This window comes from Ogataea haglerorum (assembly GCF_019207285.1).
Source record: "Ogataea haglerorum isolate 81-453-3 chromosome Unknown 81-453-3_NODE_3_length_672639_cov_96.912891, whole genome shotgun sequence".
NCBI classification, from domain to species: domain Eukaryota; kingdom Fungi; phylum Ascomycota; class Pichiomycetes; order Pichiales; family Pichiaceae; genus Ogataea; species Ogataea haglerorum.
This window is the reverse complement of record NW_025065153.1, coordinates 566,516-577,523: the sequence shown is the minus strand read 5'-3', so window position 1 is coordinate 577,523 and position 11,008 is coordinate 566,516. Positions and strand designations below refer to the sequence as shown.

General features: G+C 52.7%; 5 protein-coding genes across 5 annotated transcripts in view; 2 read left to right on the top strand and 3 right to left on the bottom strand.

Annotated features, from left to right (window-relative positions):
• Positions 1-298: 298 nt before the first annotated feature.
• Positions 299-1,294, top strand: KL911_001486 (uncharacterized protein; the record flags this gene model as incomplete). Its single annotated transcript, XM_043196449.1, has 2 exons — positions 299-555; positions 760-1,294. 2 exons carry the CDS (start codon positions 299-301, stop codon positions 1,292-1,294), a joined length of 792 nt encoding a protein of 263 aa, XP_043056059.1.
• Positions 1,295-1,328: 34 nt separating this feature from the next.
• KL911_001485 (uncharacterized protein) lies at positions 1,329-3,485 on the bottom strand (the record flags this gene model as incomplete). The annotated part of the gene is made up of 1 exon (XM_043196448.1): positions 1,329-3,485. One exon carries the CDS (start codon positions 3,483-3,485, stop codon positions 1,329-1,331), a length of 2,157 nt encoding a protein of 718 aa, XP_043056058.1.
• Positions 3,486-3,689: 204 nt separating this feature from the next.
• Positions 3,690-4,916, top strand: KL911_001484 (uncharacterized protein; the record flags this gene model as incomplete). The annotated part of the gene is made up of 1 exon (XM_043196447.1): positions 3,690-4,916. One exon carries the CDS (start codon positions 3,690-3,692, stop codon positions 4,914-4,916), a length of 1,227 nt encoding a protein of 408 aa, XP_043056057.1.
• A 59-nt stretch (positions 4,917-4,975) lies between these two features.
• KL911_001483 (uncharacterized protein) lies at positions 4,976-9,970 on the bottom strand (the record flags this gene model as incomplete). The annotated part of the gene is made up of 1 exon (XM_043196446.1): positions 4,976-9,970. One exon carries the CDS (start codon positions 9,968-9,970, stop codon positions 4,976-4,978), a length of 4,995 nt encoding a protein of 1,664 aa, XP_043056056.1.
• A 273-nt stretch (positions 9,971-10,243) lies between these two features.
• KL911_001482 (uncharacterized protein) overlaps positions 10,244-11,008 on the bottom strand; it is a gene marked incomplete at both ends in the record, with an annotated part of 1,221 nt that continues 456 nt past the window's right edge. The window contains one exon of the mRNA XM_043196445.1: positions 10,244-11,008. This exon is cut by the window's right edge and continues 456 nt beyond it. Within this exon, the coding sequence (XP_043056055.1) occupies positions 10,244-11,008 (765 nt within the window).

Here is an 11,008-nt window from a genome sequence, read left to right as displayed (position 1 = left end):
GAACGTGACGATGTTCTCGGAAGGACCGAAAGACAGGTGGACCCCATGGTCGTGCGGAGGGTGGCGCTTCGTGCGGATGCGTTCTATCTCTTTTTTCAGTGTGTCTAGAGTGATCTGTTGTATAACCTGTGCATTTTTTGCCAAATAGCCAACAGTGGGATGTCCCTTCTCCCTGAGGCTGATGAACGGCGGCGTGAGGGCGAAGTCCTGATCTTTGCCGAGTTTTTGAAAGCCCTCGAGAAAGGTTTTGTCGTTGGGCAGGTACATTATCAGGTCGTTTTTTTTCGCAGCGGGCCTTATGTCAGGAACCATCACTGTGTCAAACCGCGAGTCGGTCAGCCTGTTTTCCACGCAAACAAACTTGACAAACAGGTCTCTGGGGACTACCAGACGAGATGGGACGATTGCCCTGGCGGGAGAGCTCGCGATCTGCGCAAACACGTTTGCGGAGAGGTCGTCGTACGAGTCTATTCTTTCTGCAAATGCGCGGCGCCGGCCGGACCATTTGGCCGGCCGTTCAAACGCGGGCGAGCAAAGCACAGACTCTGGCACTCTGTCGAGCGGCTTGTGTGTCTTGAGTCTGCGAATCAAGGACGCCTTAAATCTCATAGATAGTATTTTGCGAGTATAAATAAATGTAGTGCATTAGATTTTTCAGATTTTTTAATCGTCTGAAAATGAACCGTCTTCGATATTTCTCGTCGAAGACGCCGCCTGTCGAGGCATACAAGCAGGCAATGTCTTCGTTCGGGTCGCAAGGTACGTAAACTTCAGCACCAGCAGTCTAATGCCAGCGATGATCCTGACAGCACCGGCTTTATCGTCTTCCGTGTCAGATTTACACGGAATGACACTCTCGTCGGTAAGCTCGCTCACAGTCAGTCCGGAACCCGTGGTCCAGTTCAACCTGCAGGTGCCGTCGAGAACGTCGCAGACGCTGCACGAGTCCGGGTTTCTGGCGCTGCACATCTTGCCCCCGGTGAAGGAGTCTGTGCGGCTGGCTAGGGCGTTTTCGAGAGGAACGCAGGGGAAACGTGTGACGAGGCCGTTCGAGGAGCTCGGAAAGGACGAGTGGTCGTACTTCACGACGGAAACCCTAAGAATACCTGTTCTTTCGCTCGCCGAGCGGATCCTGATCTGCGAAAAGCACCAGGTGTTTCGTGTATATAATCATGAGCTATGGACGTGTCGAGTGCGGGAGATAGTCCGGCGCGCTGGCGACGCCGACGCGACGGGCGGGCTACTCTACTTCAACCGACGGTTCCATGCAGTGGGAGGGAAACTGGAGCATTAATAAACTCATTCGTCTGCGGTGTAGCGAGTAGCTGCTAATGCTGGAGCTGTTTTTCGAATTTACCGATCTCGTTCATGAGCACGCGGTGCTTTTCGGCCCGCTGGCCGGCGCGGATGCTCCTGTGTTCCTGGCGCAGCCGCACCTCTGCCGTCTTGAGCTGCTCGATCTCGAGCTCGAGCCGTTTGACGTCGTTGGCAATGCGCTCCTTTTTCTGGATCAGTTTCTCCTTTTTCTGCAGCAGCGGCGCCCTTTCGGCCTCGAGAGCCGCGACCCGCGCCTTTTCGGCCTCGAGCTTCTCGTAATGCGCGCTCTCGAACGCCTGCAACAATCGCATCTCCGAGTCGTACGCCCGTTTCGTGTCCAGGTACCGCTCGTCCACCTCCGACTGCTGCGTGTACAGAGACTCGGCCTCCTTGGACAGCTTGCTGATCTCGCACTCGCTCTTGGCGACGGCCTGGCGCAGCGACTCGACTTTCTTGTAGTTGCGCGTCTCGTCCGTGAAGTTCGACCGGCTGTTGAGCGACTCGATCTCGGCCTTGAGCGCCGACGACCGCTTGCGCCAGTCGGTCTTGAGCTTCTTGAGCTTCACTTTCTCGCGCTCGATCGCCGCCTGCGTCGTCACCACCGACTCCTGCAGCGTCGCGAGCGGCGACGAGTGCTTGGACTCGGTCAGAATGCGGTGCTTGTGGATGGTGCTGACCGTGGCACCGGCCAACAGCTCGCGCTCGTCCTTGCCGTTCACGTTGACAAACTCCACGTCGTACTGCGACAGCGGGCTCAGGCCGCTCACGATGACGAGCTCCCGCTCCTCCAGGCCGATCAGCGCTGTCTGCTCCCAGATGATGCCGTTGACCATCACCAGCAGCTGGTCGATGTACACGTTCCGCAGCTCGAACGCGACGGCCGTCTCGCCGGTGTACCAGATAAAACACTGGGCAGAGTCGGCCAGCGAGCGCGTCCAGCCGTCCGGGTCTCTGTTGGTGGTGACCAGCGCGTTCTGCTGGTAGTACTCGCCGGAGTAGAGGTCTGGTCTGCCAAACATGGTTTTCGCCGCAGACACGAACGCCCAGATCGGCTGCTGCACGCGGCCGGTCATGCTCTTGATGCGCTTCTCCACGTACGGCGACAGCTTGGCCTTGGGGCTGCTGCCGGCGAGAGTGGCCGTCTGGGGCGGCTGCGTAGCTGGATTGGAATAATTCAGAGACGGGAACAGAAACAGCCGGCAGTAGTTCTCGAAATTCTGCGCAACGACCAGACTGGCTGACGACACGTCGTTCATGTTGAGGATCTGATGGTCGGGCGGGAACGAGGCCGGCGCAGAGTCCTCGGACTCGTGCGAGTCGGCCGTCTCCTCGGACGACGACGAGGACGGGCGAACGAGCCCGGGAATCGTGCTGTCTGCGATGTGCGGCGAGACGGTGATGGTCCTTGTTTCTGCAGCGAGCTCGCCGGTGTACGGCTTTGCGACGGGCTTGCTCGGCAGCCTGCTACCCGCGGACGAGTCCTGGGGCTTGGCAGCTACTTTTCGAAGCCACGGGTTGACGTTGCACATGATGGTGTAGACGGAGAGCAACGCGTAGACGAAGTCGACGAGGTGGTCGACGCGGAAGATCAGCAGCTGGCGCACGCGGCTCCTGAGAGGCGACCAGGTGTACAGCAGGCGTTTGAGCGGGGTCTTGGGGTATCGGACGTATGCTGAGTAGAGGAACGCGTCTGTGACGGCGGAGCCGTCGAGATAGACGAGGTAGACGTTTTTCACCAGGAACGTGGCGAGGTTCTCGACCACCAGGACGATGATCATCGAAAGGAATGCGTTGGAGATGTATTTTTGCTTTGTTGATGCTAGGTTCGATGCCACAAACGCTTTGGCCAGCAGATGCATGTAGTCAAGCAGCCCTGGCGCGACAAACAGCAGCGCCAGCGTGACGGCCACGTCGATGCTCAGCAGCCCCAGCAGATACGACCCTCGCCCGAGGCCGGCCGATGCGGCGTACTCTGCGTTGTGGTCGAGGCCGCTGAGCTTGTGGCGGTAGACGAGCGAGAGCGTCGACCTGACAAACCGCGACGAGTTCAGCGTGGCATACAGCGTCAGCACGGCGACACTGATGCAGCTCGGAAGCACCATGAGCACGGCCAGGATGGCCACTGTGTCTGTCAAGGGGTGCAGAGGAATGAGAGACTTGGGCTCCATGTGTGAGAAAATGCAGATTTCCGGGGTCTATTAATGCGGCGAAAATATGACTATGGCAAGGGACTAACGCAGCCGTTCCAGTTGCCAATGCACGACAGGTCTCAGTACATCAAAGGTGAAGAGAAATAAAGTTGGAACTAAAATATTTGATTCATTCGGTGGGTTGCACGACCTCGAAATTATTTTCACCCGTTATAAGTAAGCATGTCTCTGGAGGCCATTAAGTTCGATTCGCAGAGGGTGACGCTGGAGATTTTGAACCAGCTGCTGGTCCCGTACGATACGCAGTACCTGTCTGTGCGCAGCATGGTGCCGTGCGACGGCGACACGTCATTTTCTGGATACGAGGCCATCAGGGGCATGTACACCAGAGGAGCGCCGGCCATCATGCTTGTGGGGTGCTTTTCCGTGGTTGTGGAGCTGGACAGGGTGATCAACAAGAACGACAACCCGTTTGGGTACAAGCTGGACGACCTGGCCGAGTTTAAGGCGCAGCTGGAGCAGAGAATTGACTTTCTGGTCGAATCCAGACCAACGGCCGTCAACCTGCTCAATGGCTGCAACCAAATGAAAAAAATCATCCAGGACGCACAGAGCATGAGGGAGCTGTACTCCGGCGTGTTGGACTTCACCATCAGGCTGTACAGGGACGATTTGGAGTCGAACTACTCCATAGGAGCGAACGGAGTGAAATACATCTACGAGGAGCTGGAGAAAGAGGGATTCACGGGCGAGTTCTCCGTCATGACCATCTGCAACACGGGCTCGCTGGCGACTTCGGGCTACGGAACAGCTCTGGGAATCATCCGTGCCCTGCACAAAGAGGCCCAGACCAACCCGACTAGGATGAGCCACGTGTACGCGTGCGAAACTAGGCCGTACAACCAGGGCTCGAGACTGACGGCATACGAGCTGCAGTACGAGAAAATCCCATTCACCCTCGTCACTGACAATATGGTGTCGTTTTTGGTGGACTCGCTAGTGCGCCAGAAGACCGATAGAGCGCTGCCCAGCGCGGCTCCAATTAAATTTATCATCGTGGGAGCAGACAGAATAGTGAAAAACGGAGACCTTGCCAACAAGATCGGCACGTTCCAGCTCTCGCTGATTGCGTCGCTGTACCCGTCGATCAAGTTCATCGGAGCAGCCCCTACCACGACGATCGACTTCACCAGAAAGTCCGGAGACGAGATCGTGATTGAGCAACGGCCCAAGAACGAGCTCACAGAGATTATGGGAGCAGCCCTCGATAAGGACGGTTCCTTTGTACAGGGAAAAGACGGTATCCAGCTCCAGAAAGTCCGAATGGCGCCGGCCGGCATCGACGTGTGGAACCCGTCGTTCGACGTGACGCCGCACGAAAATATCGACTGCATCGTGACGGAGAAAAAATACTTCTTGAAAAAAGACGGGGTGTTCAATCTCGAATAGTCATATTAACTCGCATAGTTGGTATTCTATTCTTATTTTATTTTGTATGCTTTACAAATTCAAAATCCGTTTCCAAACCCTGCTCCAGTGGGTTGGAATCCGATTGGGGGTGGGCCCTGGATGCCGGTTCCGTTAGTCAGGAGTAGCCTCTGGCCAAGGGCAGGCTCTTCCTCTTCGGTCTTAGTCTGCTTGGCCTGCCTCTCCTTCAAATCAGCATACAGCTCAGACAGCCTGTCCTGGTTCTCCTTAGCAACGGAGATTTCATATGGCTTGATGTAGTCACCCAGATTGTGCAGCCATGCCAGCTCCAGAGCGACGTCGTGCGGAATCAAATGGTAGCACGCGTACAAGGTGGCAACAAAACACTCCTTGTTTCCAGTATCCACAAAGTACGTCAGTAGGTCCGTGGCCACCTTGGCGGTGTTCGACATTGCGGCAGTCTCAATAGCGTCGGCCCACAGCTTGTCGGCCTTGAGCAGGCCAATAGCCTTGTTCCACTTCTTGTTCTTCCTGTAGATAATGGCAGCAATCTGTCTGAAGAAAATGAGATCGTGCTTCTCCAGTCTCTCGGCCAGGCCAAGATGGTCAAACTTGTCGTGAGCGTCGATCACAGACCTGAGTGACTTGTAGTCCTCCTCCTCAATCAGTAGATCGTGGTAGGCCTGGTTCACCATAGAGTTGTTCTTGTCCAGCACGGAGATCAAAAATGGCTTGATAAGTGGCAGGTTGTCGGACTTGACAAAAATCTTGATCACTCTTGGAAGGTCCAATCTAGGCGTCAGAACGGTCAACAGGTCCGTCAAAAGAGTAGGGTGTGTGTTTAGGTAAAAGTTGATAGCCTTGTAGTAAATCTCCAGGTTGGCAACCTTGACGATGATCTCCTTGAACGAGGAGTGTTCAAATGCAGTCTCGGAACGCTCCATCATGGCCAGAGCAGCATTATCCCACTCGTCGTAGTGACAGTAAAGGAAAATCAATTCGGGCCACAGATGTGCACTCTCGCAGGCTCTGATCACCTTTGGAATGTTCAGTCTGGACCAGAACAGCTTCAAATGCTCCATCGTGTCCTGTGGTCTGTATTTGGTATACAGGATAGCCAGCTCGGTGAACATACCCATGTGAGCTCTTTCCAGCGAAAGACCATTCTCGAACAACTGGATCAACTCCTTGAAGTAGCCATTGTACTCGTATTGCTTCACCAGCTCGTCCAACTCCTCCGCATGGACAATCAGGTTCAGACCACACATTTGCGCGAGCTTGAACTCTTTGTTGTCAATACAGGCCTGGTTGACTTGCTTCCAGACAGAAACGTTGGAGGCCTTTCTAGCACAGTCAACAGCAGATTGGTAATCCTTCAGGTACACCAAGGTGGATGCCAGTTTCGAGTAGTTGGAGATGTTGGCATACAGTAACTTTGCAGCCTGGTAGTTCTTGTTAGCATACAACTTGTCTCCGATACTCTCAATATCAGCAACGTTGGTCAATTGCAGGAACTTCTCAATCTCTGGCAATTTGTCCAGAGCGGCATAAGCATTGATGATTGCTCCATCGATCTTTGGCTCTCTAAGAGTCTGTCTGGCCATCAACAAGTAAGGAATAAGCTCCTCTTCTTTACCTGCATGTTCAGCGATGTCAATCACCTGTTCGAAGTTGGAAGGATCGTTGGCCTTGAGGTACGAGTTGATAGCCTCTGGGATTCTCAAACCATTTAGTTGCGCAGCACCCAGCTGTGACCATAATTCTGGCTTTTCAAGCTTCTCGGCGTAGTCTTCACCTCTGTCAAGAGACATGATGTCCTCAAGAAGAACCTTCATGGCATCGGTGTACCTCTCAAACTTGTCGTAGATCTCAAACGCCTCCTCTTGCAAACCATTCTCGATACACAGCGGAGCAACCTCGTCTGGGTCGTAAGCATCGAGCTTTTCGATATAAGAACTGACCTTGGACTTGTCCACCTTGATTGCAGTCAAGATCAACAGAGCCTGCAACGATGGGTTGTCGCTGAATGGAGATGGCTCCAGGATGATTTTTTCCAACAGCTCGGTCAGCTCGCCTGGCAGATCGTTCTCCATGAACGCCTTGACCGCAATTGAAATTGGCTCTGGATCCTCAAGCTCTGGAACAGCTGTTCCAACAACCTGGTCAACAACTTGTCTGCGGTGAATGTTGTCCGTGGAGAGAACTTTGCCCCAAAGAGCCAGGTCTGATCTTTTGAGCAAGTATCTGGCTTGGTACTTGTACATGGCGTTTTCATTGGTGATATTGATCAGCTCATCATCGTTCATTCCCTTGTCGTACGCAATGTAGGCGAGATATGGATCTCTCTTCTCGCAGTACTTACCAACAACCAACGTATCGTACTGGTCGTTCTCCACCAAGAATTTCTCCGGGTTATTGTTGGAATCAATGTAAATCTTGGCCAGAGTATCGTAGACAGCCTTGTCTGTGGAACCGGATTGCAAGGTGGCCTCGAGGAAGGGAAGCAAGATCTTAAGTCTGTTTCTCTTTTCAACCTCCTCACAAAGCTCGGCAATTGGCACTTGTCCAAGGACGGATTGTAAAAGGGACTTGATCACGCTCTCATCACAGTCGACATCCAAAAGAGCAGCAACAACCTGCGCTGTCTTGGATGGATTCACCTGTTGAACATACACTTCGATAAATTTGAACAAACGGTTCTTGTACAGATAGAGAATCAAGTCATGAACATAGTTGAATCTATCACAAACAATGATCAATGGCAGTTGGTCTTGGAGTTTGGCCTCCTTGAGGAAGTTCTTGACTTTTTCTCCATTGTAGACGTTATTCTCTCTAACAACCCTCTCAATTTCCTTCACCTGGCCCAATTTGGCTGCACACTGGATGTACCTTAGAACAACTTCAGGGTCCTGGGAAAGATTGACAATCGAGGCCAAGTAGTAGTACTCACCCTCAGTGCACTTGAAGTCTTCAAAAACCTTAATCAAGGTCGATGGACCAATAAGCTCCGAGTACTTGGTTGCGACCTGAATCACCACCTGCAGGTTCTGAGCCATGTTTTGGGACAGCATTTCTCTCAAACAGGCAACAGATTGTTCGACATTGAGCTTGCCGAAGTATGCAACCAGCCAGTCAACAGGCAACACGTTAGAGTGAACAATAACTCTCTTGATGTCCTTGATGTTCTCGTAGTGTTCTAGAGCTCTTTGATAAAGGCCTGCCTTCTCACACAAAGCGGCGATAGTTGGTCTATCGTAATGAGAAAACATAGCGTTACCCAGGATTGCGTCCGCAACTTGAGGAGCATGTAATAAGTTGACTTCGAGCAATCTTGTTTGCAGATGACCTTCAGATGGCTTGTCCTCCTTCAAAGCTTCCAAGAGGAATGCTGTTCCTTGTTGAATGTAGTTCTGAGAAAGGAAAATGTCGGCAACCTTCTGGACATCTAGGTCTGGCTGTTGGGAGTACAATTGAGTGGCAAACTCGGCAGCCTTATCTGGGTTGACTCTCAAAATGTTTTGAATCAGCACGGTAAAGTTTGGATGATAATTAGACCTTTCGCAGTACGGAAGAATCTTATCGAACTGGCCCAATTCGCCAAGGCAAGTCACAACCTTGGCGGGAACATCTGACTTATAATACACGGCCAGAGCCAGAGTCGTGTTGTATGGCTTGATAAGATCACCCAGTTCTTCAGAATAGTCAAGCTTCTCTTCCTTCAGGTACTTCTCTAACGTTTCAATCCTATTTTGCTGAAGCAAAGGTCTCACCAGCTCGAGAGTTTCATATTTGTTCAAAGAGCCTCTGTCCAGGAGATAGACCAAGTATTGCAGAATAGGAGCAGGCTGGCCTGGAGGCGTTGGAAGTGTCTTTAGCCTGGAAATGGTGTCTGGGGTTCTTAATTGCACAGAGGACGCTGCGATCTTAACTGCCGAGGCGTAGTCACCCTGGGCAAGCGTCTGATTGAACTGTTGCGAGAAAAGAGACTCTGCTCCTGGAAGTCCTGCTCTGGATGCCAAACTCAAAGCCAGCTCGACGTCGCCAAGGTTTTTCAGGATGTAGTTCACAATTCTGTCGTTGGCCACTTCGACGGCAAGAACGGCACCGCTTCTATTGACAGCGATTATTCCGGCGCTTTCATCAAACTTGGAGGCTGTGAAAATAGGGTCCGAAGAAATTCTGTTGAGGAAGATCTTTTTGCCGGATTCCAGGTCGTACAGATGGATGAAGCCAAATTTAGTCAGCACATAGACAATACCGTACTTGTTGGACACGTGGATGGCCACAGGGAAATCGTTTGCGATCTCTGCAGGAAAGAAAATATCGGCCGATTTCTTGGTGAACACTGGGGCACCTTCCTGGTGGTCGATCTCCAAAACATGGAGATTTCCTCCGTCGACGGTTCTGGAGGCACATGCGAACAGCTGGGTGTCGACCGGAGAGTTCTGGAGCTTGAACTTGGCAAAGGCACACACATGGCCCTCAATTGGCTGCGAGACGTTTCTTGCTTTGGAATAGAGCTGGATGTGGCCGACAATTCTTCCGTTTTCCTGTGCAATACCACAAAGCGCAAACCACGAGAGATCGTAGTTGGCGATCAGGTTGGTCAGCTGGCAGTTTGCCAGGGAGACGTGTCTAGCGGTCAGTTGGACAGGTCCGTTTTCTGTGCCGTCAAACACAGCCCAGGTGTAGATCGACGACGCGGTGACGAGGCCGATGGTGGAGTCATCGAGCCAGCTCCAGAATATCACCGGCTCCCTCATGATGTTGGATTTGAGCCTCTGTTTCGTGGAGAGGTTGAAAATCTGGAGCGTGGTACCGTTTGCCCTCAGCGCAATGACGTTTTGGGACGGGTGCATGATGACGGAGTCGGCAGTCATGGACTTTCTGGTGACTTGGTTGCTGTTTTTCAGGTCGACGATGGCGACGGAGTTGCCCGCTTCCGACGTTTCTCTGCAGCAGACGTAGTGGTCCGACTGGAGAGTCGTCGCCATGAAGTTGAAGGATTGCGGGGAAATGCCCAGAGAGGACAATTGACAAACGTCAATAAGATCGATTGGAGGATTCTCAGACATTCTCCAAGAGTTAATCCTATCAAGTTTGAGGAATTGCTAGCAATGGGTGAAGAAACAAGGGTTGTTGATGATTTGTCTTTTTGCCGTAAATTCCTGATTATTAGGGCTGGGCCGGGTAAAATAAGAAAGAGAATTATTTATATAAGCTTGGATATCTATCTCATTATTATATGCCTAGGAATTTGGTTGTATCATTAATTAGTATGGATACATTATATGCTATGCTGAAAAATAGGACGAGAGAACCAAAAGACGTCAAGTTGATCAACGAACTCAGCACGAGACCAAGTCCACAATGCTGAGGTGAACCGGCTCACACTGGCCTCCAATCGACTCGTCGTAGAGGTTGTAGAAGGTGCCCGACAAGCATTGGTAGAAAGTGGTGGTGTTACCGATGGCAAGGTATCCTTCTGGGGAGATAGCCCAACCAGCGGCGTAGATGGCACCTGCTTGAGGTGGAGGGCCGTCGAATTGGAACTGTCTGTTGGCAACGATCGATCCGATTCTTCCCTTGGAGTCGGTCAGGATACCGTCCTTCAAGGTCATGGCGAGGGCCTCGTCGCTCTTGCAGGAGGTAGGGATGGACGAGGATGGGTCGTCAGCAGCAGCAGTGCTGGAGGCCTGGACCTGGCCGTCCGTGATTTGGGAAGCCACGGAGGAGGTGGCGGTGGTGGCCTGGACCTGGCCGTCGCCGATCTGCGAAACGACGCTCTCGTGGGCGGAAGTGGCGGTGGTGGCTTGAATTTGGCCGTCGCCGATCTGAGTGACCACAGGAGCAGTGGTTTCGGTGGCCGTGGTAGCCTGGATTTGGCCGTCACCAATTTGCGTCACCACTGGGGCGGCAGTTTTAGGGGTGGCGGTGGTGGCTTGAATCTGGCCGTCACCAATTTGCGTCACCACTGGGGCGGCAGTTTTAGGGGTGGCGGTGGTGGCTTGAATCTGGCCGTCACCAATTTGCGTCACCACTGGGGCGGCAGTTTTAGGGGTGGCGGTGGTGGCTTGAATCTGGCCGTCACCGATTTGGGTAACCACTGGGGC